This window comes from Tyto alba, unplaced genomic scaffold, assembly GCF_018691265.1.
Source record: "Tyto alba isolate M040663 unplaced genomic scaffold, T.alba_DEE_v4.0 Super-Scaffold_16, whole genome shotgun sequence".
Lineage (NCBI taxonomy): Eukaryota > Metazoa > Chordata > Aves > Strigiformes > Tytonidae > Tyto > Tyto alba.
In genome coordinates, this window is record NW_024881278.1 from 18,050,513 (window position 1) to 18,071,085 (window position 20,573).

Here is a 20,573-nt window from a genome sequence, read left to right on the forward strand (position 1 = left end):
ACTGAGATTTTTGTGAAGTACTGACCTGGATAGGAGCTCAGTGAATTCAGAGATCCTTCATGAAGACAGGAATGTGACTCAGAAGGCCTACTCTATCTATGAATCTCATCTTTCAAAAGCTCAGAGATATTTTGAAGTGACGAGGCACACAACATTTTTTGAACGTTGTATGTCAGGTGCCAGGTGATACCATGGGAATACCTATTTTTAATGAGCGCATGTAGGTGTGCAAATAAGCAGGCATTCTTGCCTCTTGTGGAGGCAAGTTCTACTCATAGCTAAGCTCTGCCTAGCAAATATTCCAACATGACATATGATTCATATCAAATTGTGCAAATGTGCGGTTTATATATACTTGTTTACTTAGCCTCTGCTTGAATTCTCAGGGCTATTCTCCTTCTTGGGCGCTTAAATATACAGTTTTACTCTCAATCCTGCTGCATTTCATTAAATTCTCACTCACTGGAAGGTGATGTGTATTTCTAACTCTACTCACTCATCAAATGAGATGATACAGTCTAGTGACTCTGGAAGTCAAAATATAATTGTTTCTGTATGGTTTTTCTATGTGTTTAGCAGGTACATAATTAAAGATATGGGCATGTTAATTATCATGTTAGTCATCTGGATGATTTTCATATGTAATTCAATCATAGTTCATGTTTTTCAAAGACATTGTGTTAAACTTTTTGAAAACTATGTGCAGATGACATTGTATCAGTCACACTTTATTCATATTTTGAAATAGCATTTTAGAGTCTTTACTTTGAATTGGAAACTTAGGGTCTGGAGAAGAGCATGGCAGTTTGGGGAAACACAGATATATAGAGGATATTGAATTCCAGTGACTAGGAATCCACTGACATAATTTTCCTCAGAAATCACAAAAAACCTATGCACAGTTAGGTGGAGACCCTCTCATAGACAAAGGATATTAGGAGATAGAATCTGTAAAATACGTAGTGTTTTGATTTTCATTTGTCTTCCTCTCTATTTAAACAGCTTTACACCGTATTCCCGTGGTAATCTAACTTTTAGTGTTCTTACCCCGGAACCAAATCACCGACCTGGTTACAATGATTTTTACAATACTCCATCTCTACAAGAATTTGTAAAAGCTACACAAGTGAGGATTCATCTCCGTGGCCAGTATCATACTAATGAGTCTTGGGTAAATTTTAGGCATAGATACTATGGAGTTAATGAAGTTACAGTCAGTGGAAGGTAGGTGTTCTGGAGCTCTTACCCCACCCATCACTGCCTCTGACTCTTACGGCTCTGCAAAGTATATAATGACCTGCCTGAAATTTAATGAAGTTGTTCTGCTTTTACATTTATAAATGAGAAGGGACTTTGGTCTGAAGCAGTGCACCAAGTTTGAAATTATTTGTGTATTTTTTTTTTTAAAACACTTGCTTACATATTACTTTAAAATTAATTATACTTATTACACAAATCTGTCAAAAGCAGTCCTTTCCTTGGAATTACCAGTGCCTCTAAGCAAAGGCTTACAATTGAAACCATGGCTTGTGCTTCACTTCAGTAGCTCTTCCAAGTTTCATTACAGATTCCCAGACATGGCAATTTTAACAATTTTAATGCAGAGCTCATTCTTTGTTTTAGCTCTGGTTTTCCTTTTAAAACTGGGAAGCTGTCAGTAAAAGTGTTATATTATCTGTGACTGACAACTTTATTGTATATGATAAGTGTGCTGTCTTGTGAAAGGACAAATTATGCCCTGTAAACAATATGCAAATTTAGCAATGAAATAGTTTCCAAGAAGCATATGGTGCAGATTTTTGTTAATAAGTATTATTCCTGAAATTATTTTGGTCGTTCTCATTTTGAGAGAAAGCACCCCATTAGAGGTCACGTTTACCTTCAAATTTGCTACACTACTACTATGTTTTGATTACTGATTTAGATGTTTTATGATAATACTTTTGCTAAAATAGCTGCAGTCTTGCTGACTATGTAACACTAAAATAATTTCAGCTGTAGTTTGCAAAGCTATGTCACGCCTCTTGAAGAGCAGCCCTTCAGGTAGAGTGGGATGGTTATTGCCTATTAACTAATACTGTATAAAGATTTTATTTTAGTAAGAAATGGACATTTTAACTGAGATCAAAATGAGTTAAACTAGAAAATTATACTTGATATGGATAAGACTTCTTGCAAAACTATAGCTATACTGTAAGGCTTAATATTGATGAATAATTACCATTTAATAAAGTTTTATATATTAATGTTATATACTGAAATATAGTTTTCATTACATATAAGGTAACGGTAGCTCTACTACATGCTGGGTTTTATTTTCTTGGAAAGCAATTGTTGATATTTAAAAATATGTTGAGTGAACTAGTCTTTTGTAGATTACTGCACTTAACATTCTCTTTGGTGGTGTTTATTTACTTTTAATAAAGAACTGGACTATGTAATACACACAGATGTCTTTGTGACCATGTTATATATTGTTGGACAGATGTGTTTCCATGTTTTAATTTTTTTTTCACTACCTGTTGTTCTTTCAGGTGTAATTGCCATGGCCACGCTGATAACTGCGACACAGCTATGGAACCGTATAGGTGCCTGTGCATCAAGGAAAGCTATACAGAAGGAAATAATGTTAGTCTCTTATTTGTCACTTACAAACAGCCTCAAAATTGGGATTTTAGTCCTAGGAAATAGCTTGTGTATGTATGTTAGTGTTCTCCCAGCTTTTATTGGGAAACTTTCCATAGCTTGGTTTGTATTAAATAAGGAAGCAAACTGACCCCCCGTCTTCCCCAAAAGCCATTCCACCACTGACCATTAGGAGTGCTGTGTTCAGGGATTTGATTTCTTGTTAGAGGATTATGCCGCTTTCAAACATGAGGTGCAAACTTCAATTTAGACTGTCAGCATCTAATAAAGCTTATGGCTCAACCTGCTGTAGCAACCAGCAAATGATCTGTAGAGTTAAAAGGTTATGAAGACCCAGTGTTCAGAGCAGATGTGTTTCAGAGCTTGCTCTTTTTTTTCTTTTTTTTTTTTTTTTTTTTAACTCTGCAGTAGTTTTAGTCTGGTCCTATGGACTCCAGACCCATTCAGTAGATGGAGTGCAGTAAGCACAGTCCTGGAGATCAGCTTCCAGCTTAGTTTAATTTGAAAGGGAATAGTTCAAATGGTCCAAGACAGCTCCATGATGCAAAACAAAGCACAGTAAATGCAGAAAATTTGGAGATTTGCTTCAAAACGGCATGTGTAAACCAAGGCAAAAACTAACATAGATTTACCTTATGATACTTGGAACATCTGTAGATACTTGGGACATCTGTAGACTGCAGTCTCTAACTTCAGCTAAGAATGAGGTCTGTTAATGCAGTTGTTTTACAAAATATGTATAAGATGGGCAGAGTTAAAACATTTTAGTCTCGATTTGAAGTGTGTGTTGCATAGTTGAGCACAGTTAAGAAAATACTGAGACATGCCCATACACATGTATTTGGAAATTATTTTCTTGAGGGTCTTATTTATTATTTTGATCTAAACCAGTGATTTGGGTAGTGGCTTTTTAAAACATTGAAAATTGAACTTTGAATTTACTTATTTATGGACAGTTTGTCAATGTCAATTTCCCATATTTTTTACAGTCATATGACATTTGGTTATCTTTAAAATAATCTGTAATGGCAGCATGTTTGTTCTAATAAAAGAACAAACTTAATATTTCTTTTTACCTCTCTCTGTTTTCAGATAGTTGATATTAAGGTTAAATTTCTTAATTAAAAGGCCAGATTAAAAAATCTAGATACAATATAGAAAATACATTTTTATCATTGATTTGCTCTGCTCTTAATAACAGCATTTCTCAACAGAGGGATTTTGTCAAGTGTAGTGTGTAGTTGAAAATTACTAAGTTGCAAAATTATAGTTTTCCTACTAGTTTTATAATTCTTGGCCATAGGAGAACCAAAATGGGGTTGTTTACTATAAGTCATGGTCTTTCAGAGAAACATGTATAGGAGAGCTTAGAATAATGATGTCAGTTTGCACTTATTTCATGCAACCTGTGGTTTTCTTGGAAGCTTTTCACATACAATTTAGCAAAAGTGGAACCATGATGTATGAGTTAAGAAAATTTGCTCAAATAAAAGGTTTTGTCCCTAGATTATTTATTTATTGGAAAACAAAAAAAAAAATAAAAAAAAAAAAAAGGAAAAAAAAAAGGAAAAGAAGTTGATATTAAGAAAGAATGAGCTACGTCAAAGGAATGAATCCCATAGGCCCACTGAATGTTAGATTTCTGTCACGAGTAGATATTGTATTCCTTGCTACATTTATGCCTTTTGGAAGCAGGCTTTCCAAAAATTAAAAAGGGGTTATGGAATAGCAACAACAGCAGGTAGCAAAGGGGAGACTAATCTCACATCAAAAACCCCCCAAGCAGTCTGTACTTGCTCGAACGGAGCGAGAAGTGTTAACCTGAGAGCATTTGATATTGCTCTTAGGATCCCATGAAAGATATTTGTAAAATTTCATAGAGATTCTAAGTTTTCTAGTTTAAGTAGAAGTGTAGGATCCATACCCTAACTGGGATTTGAACAGAAATTTGAAGTTTTTAGCTGGGTCAAATTAGAAAAAAAAATTCCAACTGACAATGTCCCTTTAATTAGAACACACATTGTGAAATGTTACTTTGTAGGGATTACTTATAAATGTTAAATAAGATCTGCAAGTTCACCAAGCACTCTTGCAAGATTTATGCCAACTTGTGAAAACAAACCAAATATATTTTAATGATGTATCTGCCTTATCAGATATTTTCTGTCAATGTTAATGGTTTGTTTCAGTGAGTGTCACATTTTTGATTTGGCATATATTCGTAACTGTAATTGAAATGCTTGAATTAACCGTATTCATTTGGTGTACAGTAAGGATGTTGTTTAATTATTTTCCTCATTCTCTAATGACTATGTCAGTATCTACTAAATATGAAATAAAATAGAAATAGTAATAAAAGGGGATTAATAATTGCAAATATATCACTACTTGAATTTTGTCAAGGATTTACATGAAGTCCAGACAGCTTAAACTTTTTTTATTTTTTTGTAAGGCAAACAAAAGGTTTTGCTTTTAAGCAAAACCAAAATTCATCTTGATTTTTGACTGTCACTGGCAATGAAAAAAATCTGTCTTACAGAATTACACCTATGTTTCTCAGGGTCCCACCCCAGAGAATTAGAAATTTATTATTTTTTATTATTCAGTTAAGCATTTGATGAAGGAAGTTTCCAAACGAACTTTTTTGGCAGGGAGGGGACAGATGTTTTTGAGAAGAAATTGCACTGTCAGCAAACAGGGTTTTTTTAACTTCTGTGCTGGCAGTAAGTCATTGCAACTGAGGGGGTAAAAGAAGGTTTTTGGTTGTGGGGTTTTGTTGTGGCAGAGTATGTCCTTGTCACATTCACACTTAATACAACTAAAATTACCAGTTTGAATTTATCTGGCATATACATCTGGATAGCTGTGGCGTAGCAAAGCAGTACTAGAAACTAAAAATTTGCATCATTCATTACAAATAGAAATTTTTTTTTTTTTTTCTGAGTTCTGTTGTGATGAAAAAACATGTTGCTATGAAATTTGAGATGATGGGAAGAAGGGAATGCTTGAAGATATCTTGCGGTTGTTCAGGGGCTGGATTAAGAAAGAAGAGGAAATAAATCTTCACAGAGCTTGTCTCTCATCTTATGAAAAAAATACTCAGCTTCTTCATTTACAAATTGTTCTGTAAATGCCTTGTGTCCTGCTTTGAGAAATAGCTCTACCTTTTACAAATGGAAATTGAGGCACCAAGAGTGAAGTCCAGATTTTGGTAACATTTATATGCGAAAACTAATTTATAGACATGAGTAAGAGTATGTTCAAAAACTTTTAAAACTGGAAACAGCCCATGAAAAAACAAGACAATCAAACAAGGTCAGCCTTACCTTACAGCCTCAGAGCCTCCTTTAAATCAGTCATGTAGAACTTAATAAAGGTAATGGCAAAATATGCAGGAATAATTGTAGAAATAATAATAGAAAATGGAGTTTAAAATAAATAAAGCAAGTCTGATAAATGCTTGAGAAGGATATGCATGGAAGTGAGAGTGACTGGAGACAAAAAGGTCTTCAGGTCTTCAGCTTTCCATGCAATTAATTAATAGTCTTAAACATCTGCTGTCTGAAAATTGGCTGTGGCATTGTTGATTTACCAAGAATTGTATAAATAAGGCTTTTTATGTTGTTACAGAAGAGTCTACCTAAACGTTAGTTAGAGGTCAACCTATATCCTCATTAGATGTTGGAATTAATGATACGTAGTACCTGAGGAGCTGTAAATAGTAAGTATAATAAGTGGTCACTCACTTAATAACAAAGACTTACGACTTTCAGAAGCAGGCAAGCTAGCAAAAAATGCACTTTTTGGTAAGCTCTGTGCTATCATTTGTATATCCAGAGGACAGACCTGGGAGGAAGCTGCTTATATCAGAATAAAAAGAAAGGAAGTCAAGCAGGCGGATGGTTTACTGGAGTTTTAGGAAACAACAAGTAGAAGGGCACCTAGTCCAATAGTCTTAACTGCCTGGAAATTTTAGATAACTTTCAACATGACTGTGGAAGTTATGGGTTTGTCCATGAGTCCATCCCTGGAAAAGTGGTGTAATTTTACAGTTCGAAGATCCAGATTTCTAAAACAATTTGTCTACAAGCATTGCTGAAATACTGAAATAACCTGTTGCTGTGTCAGATACCTTGTGATTTGTTGCACAGGTAATGAAAGGCTGAAGGAATTGTGAAGTGGTCATTATCCCTTATACATTTTGATGTGACATTTGTAAGTTTTATTTACGAGGTAGGCAGATGGCAACCACCATTATGATTGTCATTGGTACCTCTCAGAAATTAAGACGGCTGTTCTAGTCTGAAAATTATTTTCAGGATCTTATCCACTGTTGAGGATGTTTATTTCATTTATTGTGAAGAAAACTGAAACACAACTGGGCTGGTGCTTCACTGGTTTTGGAAGTAGCTGTTGTAAATTATAGTGCCACATATATTTATTGCATTTTTGTGATTTTTCACATATTCCATCTAAGTGCCCAAGTGATTATCCAATCTGTTGGTTTTTTTAGTTCTTCTTTTACCCCACTAAAATTGTTATTAAAAAATAATAAAAAATGCTATGTAATAGCTTCCTCAGAAGAGTGAAATGAACCCTAGAATACCTAGTAACTGTGGTGAAAGCACTCTGCTGTTACAGGAGAATGAAATTAAAAGGCTTATTTCAAATAAACAAGGTAGAAAGTGGTAAGAATAAACACAAGATCTCTTACCATTTAATATCCTGAACAAGTCAGAGCTTTGGTAAAACAAAACACATTCTGAACTCATCAGGTGCAAAACATACTGTCTACTCTCTTTTATTTTACGGAAGTTCTACAGGGTTGGAGTCTAAATGAGTTAGATGGAATGGATGCCTGATTTGAAAATAGCTTTGAATTTTAATCCTGGAGAATTTAAGTGTGAATTAATTTACTGAGCAGCCTGATTGTCAGAATTAGTGTGGCTGCATATGCTTTGATTTTGTAGGATGTAGTGTGTCTTCAAGTAATTTCACCGAAAAAAGCATAAATGAAAGACAAGTTGAGTAGAAATATACCTCATGCTGCCTGACAACATCTGTGCCAGTGTTTGAGATCTCAGTCGTGTCTCATTATTGGAATCTGGCATCCAGAATGGTAGATCTTATGTTTTTTGCAAGTCAGGTTCTTTGTCAGTCACTTTGCCACTGTAAAGCAGCAGTAGTATCTTTTCTTGGAATGCTATTTGGCATACGGTATTTGTAAACCATCTGTTACATCTGTGCTTAGTTTCTAAAATTATGTTGCATCCATTTAAGGTATGTGGAGTGTTACGATGGAACCCCGTAAGACACTCTTCATTTCTGTTCTGTCTTAGTCACTTGAATTCACTTAGAGTGTTCTAGCTTTTTTTTTTTTTCTTTTCTTTTTCTTTCCCCCACCCTCACAATAAAACCTGGCTTTTGAGTTTAAAAGCTCTTTGGTCTTTGGGGAGTTCACAAGAGAGACAGATGTGTTTCAAAGCTCTGCTTACACAAGGTCTTGATAGATAGTCAAATGCTGTAGCGAGGGCGCTGAGGAAAAGCCATTGGAAAATTAAGACTGTCTTCAGAAGAGGGTTAAGTTATACTGGAATAGATATTGCCTAGAAGCCATATTTATTTGGCTAATGAAGCTAAATGGAGTGAAAGCATACCGTCCATTTGGGTACAGACTAGGATCTTGTAGGAAGGAAAAAATAGTATGTGATTAACTATCCTATTATAGTCAACACTTATAGGGCAGCATAAATAAACAAGGTTCGGTGATAAACATAGTGGAGTTCTTTAACGACGAGGCAGCATTTCAAAATGTCTGAGGTGGCGGCATTCTAATCTTTATATCACTTCAGCAGATTTTTAAATCTGTGTACTGTTAATAACATATGTATGTTATAGAAACATATGTATAATATAAGTATTATATGTGTGTATGTATGCTAGTTATTGCAACCGAACTTTGATGGGTGTGAGATGGGTACTCCTGCACAGGTTAGGAAAAGAAAAAAGGAGTAAAGTCTACATAACATAACATTAAGAAAAAAAAAAAGGATGCCACCCAGAGGCAAGCAGTGGGATATTTTAAAATTGTTGGAGTAGAAGGTGATAGTTGATCATGACGTATTGCAAGTCTTAAAGTATTGTTAATGTTGACTTCTGAAGTATTTCTTTGAATATTTGTTGACTGTTTCTTCAGAGGCACTGTCCTCAGCATTCTTAGTGACTAATAAGGAACTTGGCACATAAAGACTTAGGCTGAAATCACTGGTGATCTTTCCATAAGTGTGCTGGATTCAGGAATTTTGAGAAGGTAAGTTTTTACTAATAAATTTAGTAAAAAAAAAATCCTAAATTAATTTTTGGAAATAAGTTTTTAATCATAATTTTAGACTAATGAATTGGGCCAAGATGAGCTAGGTATTTTGACCATCTGGCTCCATGTAATGTTTTCTAGAAAACTGTTTTCACAAAAGGTGAGTGGTTCAGATACTATATATCAAGAGGACATGTTTATTATTGTCCATAGGGGGAGCCATATATTTAACACGTTTTCTGAAGAGCCTAGGTGTAACTGAAAGGGGGACAACTGCATGTCTGTGGGTTTTATGGTTATGGAGAAAGGCTTGTTTCGTCAATAATTAACATTCTTTGTAAATCTACCACTAGACCTTGTTCAGATTTGTCAAAGGTTTTTTGTGAATTTACCTATCCATTTTACACATGGTAGCCAAGAATTGAAACCCAAATCTCTTGATATCTTTTCAAAAATCTCTACAACTATACTTTTGACAAATGCAGAATTTACATTTGATGAATGGAGACCTGGAGATTGCCATGTGTACATCATCATGCTACCAACAGTGAAAGTTAAACACAGCAGGTCTGTAAGTTAAATGCTGTTCTTAACCCAATAAAGGTGTGACAAACTCAGCAGCATGAGGTGGGGGTCCAGTGCACATTTTTAATGCATACAGGTGTAACAACTGCTAGAATGGCAGTTGTTTCACATTCACTGCCAACTTTTGAATGACTACTTTTTTTGCCAAGGCTTTCAGAAAGCTTTGTCAGTTTTAAAAGTCACAGAACAAGAGATGTGGCAGTTCAAAGAGGCTCTGTGCTATGTAATCAAATGCCGTCTTTTTCTCTCCTACTCCTTAGTGCTGTGTGTCATTTAACGATAGGTGCAAACATGGTTGTGCGTAAGCAACTGATCTAAGATTAACTCTGAAATGAAATGATGAATGCTCTCGGCCGCTATGTGGTTGGCCATGCACAAATGGAAATTCAGAGCTGGCAGGTTGGTAGCTATTCCCATCCTGTTTTCCTTTCAAGGAGGAGGTATTTCAGTAGACATGCTGTGAGGAGGAAGCTGCATGAGTGGGGTGGTTTGACTGGGAGCTCAGGTTTATTTCTTGCACTTCCCATATTGTGCAATGCCTGAATGAACCCTCTCGTCTCATGTTGCTGGTGCTGTAATTGCTGATTTTCTTCAGTGTAGAAGCCAAGTGAGTGACTAGAGCGGAAAGGTGGATGTGAATGAGGGAAGGACTTAAATAAGTTTAAGCTGTGTAACAGTTATGGTCAAGACATACCCCTGGGTGTACTTAAACTAGTCTAATCACTATTAGGCAGTGATTCTTCTGATAAACAAAGGCCAGAGTTCGAGGTCTCAAGTGAAGCCTTGTTAATTTTCATCTTAAAACCTCCTTCTCTTCCTCACAGTGGTGCTGTGGTTCTTGTTGTTTTGTTCTAACAGATTGCAAAAAGGTGCAGTGGCTGTTGCTATCTTACATCTCCACTGTTCATTACATTCATTAAAACTAAATTTGAGCAGATAAATTCTTGTGCTTTCATTTTCTCTCCCAAGTTGCTTTTGTTATGAGTTACGACTGCTCTGCAGTTCTTGTGCTATCTTAAGCTTATGTTTTCTAATTCAGTTTCTCATTTTACCCACAGTTGATGCTTTCCCAGCATCAGCTGTGAGTGAAACAGTTTAGAAACTTCTGTGTAGTTTCCTAATTGTCAGCATGATGTAGGCACACTGGGCCTAAATAATTATAATAGTGCTTGGAATAGCAGCCATGAAGAAAGATGAGCATGCTTCTGGAACTTAAGAAAAAAGCTGTGCAAATACTTTACAAAAGTAACTTATTTTGAAGCATTTAAATTCCTTCTGGAAGATGGAAATTAAAATAGCAATATATTTTGTTTCTTAGATCCAGCAAGGCACCAGTATTTTGGGAATGGAATTTTACTAATGCCACTTAAATTAAAAAAATTATTCTAAACAAAATCTGTCCAGTGCCAGCATGTACCATTTTTTGAGCCAATTTTATAAAACTAGTTGGATCATTCACCATAAAGAGAATGTAATCGTCCAAAATCCTATCCATTCATTAACTCAGGAAATCCAATTTGTTTTTAGTTCTTGATGAACCAGTAGGCAGAGTAAATTTTTCTCCTTAAAGTTTTGTAGAGTCTGTTATGAACTGAAGATTATTCCAACTTCACATTCTTCACAAAGCTCTACTTAGAAGGTAATATTGTGAGTTCATCCAACTAAAAAATAAGCTTATGAGGTGTTCTTGAACTACTTAAAAAAATATTTTTACTGTTTTGTGTTTAAGCTAATTAAGTACTTGAATATCATTCTTTGTTTTTATCTAGTAAATTTGAAGAGGATTGAAGAAAACATGGTAGTTTGTTTAGGTGTTTATTTAAACAGTGTACCTGGTGTCCTAGTATACCATTAGTGTAATTTAAAATATATCTTGACAGAGTTGAGTGTGTGTAGAGAAGTGTGGGTTTTGTTTAAAATTTCTTTCTTGGAAATTTCATGAGATAAATCCATATTAAGAAGTCCTGGTGTTTCAGATATTCTGTACAACATCACATACTTGGCCATAGGAGGCCTTATGTTTCACTCACAAGCATACACGGTAACTGTAAAAACTACAGTTACTACAGTACTACAAATTACACTAGCAGACATTGTTTAAAATGAATGCATTAGGTGAATTTCCCTTCTGTGCCTCAAATGCAGTAGGCACCATTTTGCATCTTTAGAAGTTTAACTAAATCTGAATCTCAGGATGTTAGCCAGTGTTGAGTATCAAAGTACTTAATGTTATTTTTCTGCTCACCTTCCTTGATTTTAATCTGTTGTTAAAGTAACCTAAAAAAATAAAATAAAAAGGTGATTTTGTTATTTCCCTATGTGCTTTCTCACTTCTTGTCTAAACCCAATATTTTTAGTATTTAAATGTGGGAAAACACTTAGAATGAAACATGAACATGGAGAGTATAATAGTGTTCTTGTAAGATAAAGTTTGCTTTGTTTTTTTTTTTTTTTTTTTGTTTGTTCTTTAATTTCAGTGTGATCGCTGTTTGCCATTGTACAATGACAAGCCTTTTCGTCCAGGTGACCAGGTTCATGCCTACAATTGCAAACCTTGTCAATGTTACAGCCACGCAGTAAGCTGCCACTATGACTTAGCAGTGGACCCTTTTCCTCAGGAGCACTACAGAGGCAGTGGTGGAGTGTGTGATAACTGTCAGCACAACACAGCCGGTAAGTCACACAGAAGACGATGGACTGTTTCTTTTACAGTCACTTTTTGGCTAAGTCTTGTGTCAGCTGAAATTAGTAATGCTCAATGACTGATTTTCCAATAAATTCTCATGTGTATGTATTTTTAAACTATCCAGATAGTGCAATAATTACAATTGTGTCAGTACTTCAGCTGCAGGAAAATACTACTAAAACTTGATCCAATCTTGTATAAATCTTCTGTGTGAAACACATTCTAGTAGATAATTAGAATGTATAGTTTCAAAGTTGTTTCCATTACATATGCTAGAGCATGTAACTCCAGAATATCATCTTTCTAATTGAACCAATTTAACAGATAACATTTTTAATATGCTCTCAAATTTTGCTCTAATGTCAGTTTCTTGCTTATTGAGTAAAACTTTCTATTCTGTGTAAGTAGTATGTTTGAATACTTCTTTTTTTCTTAACAGTTCTCTTATATTTCAGTTTTCTTGGCTTTGTCTAGTAAAGAGAAAAAAGAAAAGTTTCAGGTTCAACGATAATTTTTCCAAAAAATGTATAGGCATTTGCATTGCACAGCTTTTATATAAGTGTGGTATTATATAGCAGATGGAAGTTTAATGGAGTAAAACATAGTTTGTAACAGGTTCATTGTTTCATATGCTCTGGATCACTAAATTGGCAGGTAGAGATGAAAGGTGCATTAAAATGGACGTCCTGAAAATTATAGAATTCTCTCAAAGGAATAGAGTCTTTAATTTTGAATTATACAGCTAATTTTAATGAATTGGAAGCCATAATGCATAACCTTTCTTTCATGCAGGAAGGAACTGTGAGCTGTGCAAGGATTTCCATTATAGACAAGCAGGTGCAGATCTTTCAGCCATTGATGTTTGCACACCCTGTGACTGTTATGCAACAGGCACCAAAAATAAGAGCCTCCTGTGTGACAATGTAAGTAGCCTCAATACAGAAAAATGACAAAACATTTTAAGCAGTAAGATTTTACAAAGTGCATTTAGATGGTAACTACTTAAGCATTTTTTAATGAAGTTCAGCCTTTTCAGAATAATTGATTTACATTAGAGACTGAAAGCCGAGAAAACACAGAAAGCAATTGGAGATGTACTGTTGAAGAGTTCTTCATTTAGATCAGCAACAGACATAAAAGATACTGTATGAATTTGCAAAAGTGAGTGGTAGTTTTGGGATACTAACTGGTACCTCATTAATCAGTAATATTGAAACATTCAGGTTTTGAATGCTTTTGAAGGTCTTGTTACAGCCTTAAAATTGCTAACAGATTTTGAAAATTCAGGCAATAAAATGAGCCTGAAATTGTACTAAAATTAAGCTAGCTTCCTCTGTAATAAGACAAGGATTGATCTCCCTTTTAATTCATAAAGTCCAGTTAAAAAATAACCAAAACCCACGAAGTGGTGCTGAAAAGAGAACACCATCAGCTATGCTTTTTAAGCCAGTGGACCTCACTGACATGCAAGACTGTAGTCTGATAATCTGTAACTTTCGAAACATTCATGTCAAAAAAATGCAGGAAAAGTGATTGAAGTCTTGAACGTATGTTGAAGATTTATTGTGGTCCATGTTCTATTCACATATGTCCTGTCCATTACCTAAACCCAATTTTTTTTAGCAATAGAGTAGAAATAGCATTGTCTGAAATGTATTTTAAAACCATTTTAAAGGTAGAACTTGTTCTACAGGAAACCTGAGATAGAACTTCTTCAGCTTGTTGCCACATTTCCTGTCCTTTCTTTTTTCCAAGCCTTCTTCATAAAGCAATCTCTAGCATTTTTCATATAATGTCTCTTGTTATTGCACTTTATGTAACAGTAAGCTCTTGTGGATCCTCTTGTATTTTCATCCTTGGTTCTCTCGTGGTACAAATGCATGCCCAGTTTGACTTGGTGCACCTCCACAGGACTTGTGCATCAGTGCATATGTGGATTAATATGCAAATTTAGCACAATGTGTTTTTTATTTGTACTACAGGAGATTATTTAAAAATTAATTTATAATTTTCTGCTGAAGGTGATACTTTTTGCCAGCATCACAGACATTAAAAAAGCCTTGAAAAACACAGGTATCATCTTAGGACTATTTTTTAAGGTATGGGAAAAATGAAAGCAAATGCTCATTTGTGTGTCTGTGGTTCATGGTGAAATGCTAACCTAAACCAACTTTAGCTGTGATTAGTAATCAGAGGAAGGATAGTCTGCAGAAATCACTGCTTTATAGTGAAATGTACAAGAGCACTGATGAAGCTTGACTGAGAGTATGAACAGGGAGATAAAATGGTAAAAATGGGGGAGACTGTATTGCTCAATAAAGCATCAATTGACTGCTGCAGTAGAAGCAGAGCAGGGAGAAATGATTAAGAGGCATTAAAGAATAGATTAATAAGGCTGGGGACCAAAGGCTGAAATGAATTACATGAAATAAGAAGGCATCATTGAAGGAAGAGTTTCCAAATTTGACCTATGAAAGATGGAATCATAAGGAATAAAGACCCTACTCATGAAAATTAATTGTCACGTCACAATTATAATTTTCAAGGAAATATGCCAAAAATGGAGCGGAATGCACGTTTACTGCATAACTTACCATTTTCTGCAGTTCATCAACATTATTTTCTTTTGCAAAGTGCCAGTTGTGTCACCCACTTCCAGGAGGTACAGAGTTTGAATCACAAATTAATATATTGAATCGCACAGAATATTTACTCATCAAATGAAGTATCATTAATGTAGATATTTTACAGGATGGGTAGAAGAGCTTACTGTAACGTGGTTGCTCCCATCTCAGTTCTTTGGACTGATCAGGAAAACTTTCTGTCCTGTTCACCTATTTCACTCTACCCTTGGTGAGAAATGCATGTAGGTGTGTAGTGTTTCTCCCTTGCATAGGTTTGCAGTTCTTGTACATCTGTAGATCATGCCCACTTACAAATCAGCGTGTAACTTCATTTGTATTTTATAGTGCAAATTAACATATTAAAAATCTCAAAATTATAACTTTATGGCTTACAGTAATGAGCAGGATTTTCGAAGAGCAATATAGCAGTGCATCCATGAGTAGTTTATTAGACCTTTTATTCAGAGAGGTCTTCCCTTGAGATTGGTGGGTACGAGAGAGAATTGCTACAGCCTGATAAAATTTGTCCACTTCTGTGCTAGTTATTGACATCTAATCAGTGTAGAAAAAATACACATTGGTTACATCCTCTTTGTGAACGTTTGTCACAAAATATTTCAAACAATCTGAAAGTCCAGATGAATTATTTGAGGTGCCTGTGTTTTATGAGAGTGAAGGAAGAATTGGCTGCTGCCTTCGCTTCTCCCCTAACCATTCACACATGAGAAAATTCTGTCAGAATACTGCTGATGTGGTCATTCTTGCTCTGTATTGAGGGATGGAGATTAATTTCTTCTGGCCCTTATACCACAATCCTTGACTCATTTTCCTGTGCTACTTTTTACCCAGACTGCTCTACAAATGCCTACATATTCAATCAGGCACAGCAGTTTGTAGTTATTTCATGATTCTATTATAATATGCCATATATAATGGTGTGAAAAAAAGCACTCTTGTTTCTAGGCAAAGCTGAAAGTACTGCTATTGCTTTTACCTAGTCTTTGGAATTACTATTCTGATCTTAGTGAATTTAGGCATCTTTCTTTACTCTGTTTTTGCTGATTTTTTAAAAATTTGCTCTTAACATGCAAATAAATATGTATCATATACTTATTGGTGCAAAGAAGTTGTACTTTACTGCAGAGAATATTGTTCAGAGTTGCAAAGACTTAATTGCCTTCTGTCAAGGTGGCAGCTGTATTGTCTTGTGTTGCAAGAAAACTCTTTCTGAGGCATGAAGATGAGCAAAATGTTAGTTACTCTTTTCTCTGAGGGCTTGAATGAAAACAGATTCCAGTCCTACCAAGTAAACTTTTGAACAGGCTTCAGATTTCACCTTTCTGTATACTCCCTAAATATTGCTCTTTTGAGTTTCTTCATTTTTTCCCCTCAATTTTGAATGTTTGATTTAATTTTTTTATACATAATGGAAAAGCTAGCTAATAGCTGTGTATGTGTATGTATTTTAAACCAAAGTAGAATCTTTATTTCTGATAATTTTACTTCAGTGTTGATAAATACTTTGATCTAAAATTAGAATGAGCATTACCCTGTTCTCATTTTTCCACCTACACAGTTTCAACCCATTTATTCTGATTGACAATAAATAAGTAACTGGAATGTGTGATACAAGGGAAAGAACGTAGGTAAAGCAGTTAATTAAGGGCATTTCAGTCAACAGATATATCAAATAGAACATGGAATATAAAGGATGCAAATGTGTCAATTGAAAGCTCATGTGCGTAGTGGAGTCCATAAAAAAATCAAGTTATAAAATATTGTGTGTATTCTGAATCCTGGGTTTCCCTTCATGGAAGGCCTTTAATCTTATTGCTAGAATGAAGGAAAATTAGCTTTTTACGTTAAATAATTCAATAGCTTCGTTTCTGCTAGGTTTTGTACTATGGAAATGCTGTTTTCTGTGATAGTTTTTCAAGTTATTTTGGAGATTTTGCCCACTCCTACCCTTTCAAGTGTCATGGGCAAAGGGTAAACATCTCATTTTATATTTTGAGCCAAAGTAGTAAAAAGCTATTGACTTTTGAAAGTCATCATCTGTGATAACAAGAGATAGCAGGGGAGTGAAAAGGAACTTCATTATTGCGTTTTATTCAATTTTCAGTTCCCAGAGCTGACGTACCGAGAATACTCTCAGGTATTTGGTGGTCAGACCATTAACCTACATGTGTGAGCCAGCACTCCTTACAGTTCTCATTTCCTAAACTGAAGAAAAGGAAAAGTCCTCAACCCTCCTTGCTCCCCTGTATTGCTTCCTGAGATTGCAGTCACCTGATGGGGTCCTTGCCAGATTTGCATCAAGTAAGAAGGTAGTGAGAAGTGTATGATTAGCATTTATATCAAAAAGGCAGATCGTTGAGATCAGTAACAATCAGTTGCAAAGCCAGCAATGGCAGGTTGAACAGGAAGAATTTTATGCAGGAACTAAATATACTCATGGGTCTTAAAACATGAGTTTTAGGGCACTGCAAGCTGGTCAAGGGGGAGGGTGCTTCTGTCCTGGTAGAGAGTAAAAAATTGAAATTAGTCATGACTCAGCCAATCACAAAAGGGTTTTGTTGTCATGTTTTTTGGGGCTTCAAAACCAGAAGTTAGCTTTGGTAAAAGAAACTTAGAAAGTGGCAACTTTAGTTTTTTATTTATTAACATCAACCTACATCTCTCATTTATTCTTCAGAATCAGAGAGACGTTCTGATTACATGTCTGACAGTATATTTCTTCTATTACAGGCACCAGAGAACAGCTATTTGAAATTATAGGGACATCCAAGGAGAAAAGGATGGTTTTAACTTTCAGAAAAGCTTAGGCCAGATATGTTTTTCAGCAAATTCCATTTTATACTTTATGAATACATTTGGTCAACAAAATTTTAATTAGTTAGAAGATATATTTCTGAGAACATGATATGTACATGTTATATATCTACTAGAGGAGTACTATGACTAAATAGCTTCCTGTACCCCAAACAATAATTAAGACAGTTCTTTGGAATATGTCACCCTTTATCCTGGGTACTTACACCTCCTCTTAAATCCTTATATCAGTTTAGTACATGGACATTGGGAAGGTTTCTGAACAAGCTCTTGTTTGACTTTACGATTCTAGATGTGATGAGTTTGATTAATGTCCCCCAATTAAAGAGTGGCACCAATAGAGTCTAAAGGAATGTGAACTGCTAGGTATAACTTAAATTCAGAAATCTCAAGTAGTCTGCTTCCTGATTAGGGACAGTGATGGTGTAGCTGTGATTTCTGCAGGGGGAAATTCCTTGCATACTTTTTATAACTGTTTACGTTCAAGAATATGGGACTAATGTGTATTTTGTACGTAAATTATAAATGACACAAGGGATATATGCTCACTCAGCATCAATGATTTTCTGTATCAAATAACAACTGTAATTATGAAGTCCCAAGATACACCATTGCTTGATAGTAATGCTCAGCTAGACTCATTTTTGTAGTGAACAATCTAGGCAGACATTTTCCATAAGTGATTTAGTACCAAGATGGTCATGTTAATAGACAGGCTGTTTCTGTCTGCTTACTGTTTGGGCCAGAACCAGGCCTGTCAGGCATAAGCAACAGGAGAACAGATTGCTTTCTGCTTTTCTATAACCAGTGTAACTAAAGTCTACTTCTTTAAATGACAGATAGCATTTGGATTGAGGGGAGCAGGGGAAGGTTCAGTAATATCTCCAATGCACAACTGGTGAAATCCTGATTAACAAAATCTTTAAATATTAATTCCTACCAGTATTCTCAATTATAACATTGTTTCCAGAGTAGTCTAGATTTACAGAAATAATAATAGTAATAACAACAACTGCTTTCCTTTATAATTCACTTAGATTTTTATGTAGTTATAGAAATGGTTTGATCTACCTATTTTGATGTAGATTTCCATAATATAACCTGTGATACGCCTATTTCTGCAGCATTATAAATGTTTGTCAGATTGCATAACTTCTTTGTAACAGTACCTATTTCCAAGTATTTCACAGTGCTGCTGGATAATTTTGGTGCTTTTCTGTCTGTATAGAGAAATTAAAGATATTATTTTTCTCTATATCCCATTTTTTAAAGCCAAATTTTCCCCACATTAAGCCCAATTATTAGTTTCTTTCCTAAATTCATGCAGTAATCAATTTTCATATGAACATGAGAGTGTGTATGTACCTTAATTTTGCTTTTCTCTTTTATCTAAAATTCCAGTTTTTTAAAACTATTTTAAAATTTTTTTTTTACTGCAGTTTTCCTAATTTTTGTGTTGTACCCTTCAACTACTTGAGCTGCAACCTTACCTTTCCTTCTTATGTCTTAAATATGAGAATCTTTTTTAGTATATCACAGAATGGCATTTACGTTTTTTGGAGTTGGTATCATGTTGTTCATATTTAATTTGTGGAGGCCCAGTGTCACTTCCAGGTTATTTTCCACATTATTGTTTCTTCACAATTTTTCTTTATTTCATGCGTGATATCTTCTTGCTGTGTTGCATTTTGAATATCTGCATTTCCTTCACCTTTACTGATTTTTTAGAATGTTTGCACAAAGAGTAAAAATTATGTTGAAAATCACCCCTCTGAGGGTGATCCCAGCACAGCAGTGCCCACCCTGAGCAGGGCACAGTCCCACGGCACCAAAACATGGCCAAGTCTCGTAACACGGTCCGCTGACAACCCCGGACAAGGCAAAGTGATAAATCATGTTCCAGAGCCCATCCAGAGGGTTCAGTCTGGAGCCAGCAGGAGATGAGCCTGGAGCGCCGGCTGCAGCCCAAGGCCAGAGGCTCCCTCCAGGAGGCAGGGGACAGGCACAACGGCAGCGCCTAGCCCAGGCCAGGTGCGGGTGCCCGGGCTGGAGCTTCTCTGGAGCTCCTGGGCTGTGGGCAGAGGGTGTGAGTGGAGGCCCCGGGAGAGGCTGCTCGAGGCCGTTAAGGCTGGTTGGTGCCCTCAGGGTCATGGTGGTGCTGGCTCTGCATCCTGAGCTGGGGGGATCTGTGAGGCCTGCAAGCATATTCTCTTTTCTGCCTTCAGAGTCTGCTACTGAAAATATGGACAAGCTAAGCGTCCAGAGCAGGCAATTACAGAACCCTACAAACCTTCCCAGTCTTACAGGTCCATTTAACTACTTTTTTCCCCCTCCAACTACTATTTTTATCTGGAGCATATGTCTCAACTTTTTCTCTAAAATTCTGCACAGCTACTTGAAGTGCCGTGTAATATGGGGTATGTTACAGTGCCGTATTTCCCTTAGCTGATATTCATATGTCTTATAATGCCATGCTTACTGTAGAAGACAGGGTTAAAGTGGAGTTATGTAATTGTTATTCTGTATTTCAGAGGCTAAACTCCAATAGATATCTTTCATCTTGATATCCTATATTGACAGAAAATAGATGAAAAAGCAGAATGGAAAGATTTCTAATTGCTTATAGCTAAAACAACAAAATAGTAATTTGTGAATACAAACAGAGGCTCCTTTTTGTCTTGCCTATAGAATTTTTTCTTCTTGACTTTTTTTCGCAAAACTTTGAAATCAGTGTTATGGAAGAATGTCAGTGGATTATTTACAGGTCCTCTAATCTGGTAGACAGAAACCTATTTTCAAATCTCTTAAGAAGCAATCTGATAAACCTCCCTTTCTAACAAAAAGTTTAGTTTCCTACACCTCCCTCTAACTGCCATGAAAGATACTC

General features: G+C 35.6%; 1 protein-coding gene across 9 annotated transcripts in view; it reads left to right on the plus strand.

Moving 5' to 3' along the window:
- The window catches only part of USH2A (usherin), a 428,153-nt gene that overhangs the window by 63,217 nt on the left and 344,363 nt on the right, over nucleotides 1–20,573 (plus strand). For all 9 annotated transcript variants that reach the window (XM_042789369.1, XM_042789365.1, XM_042789371.1 and 6 more), the window contains 4 exons: nucleotides 1,003–1,224; nucleotides 2,535–2,628; nucleotides 12,022–12,217; nucleotides 13,023–13,153. In XM_042789369.1, coding sequence (XP_042645303.1) covers nucleotides 1,003–1,224; nucleotides 2,535–2,628; nucleotides 12,022–12,217; nucleotides 13,023–13,153 — 643 coding nt within the window. The remainder of the gene's footprint in view (nucleotides 1–1,002; nucleotides 1,225–2,534; nucleotides 2,629–12,021; nucleotides 12,218–13,022; nucleotides 13,154–20,573) is intronic.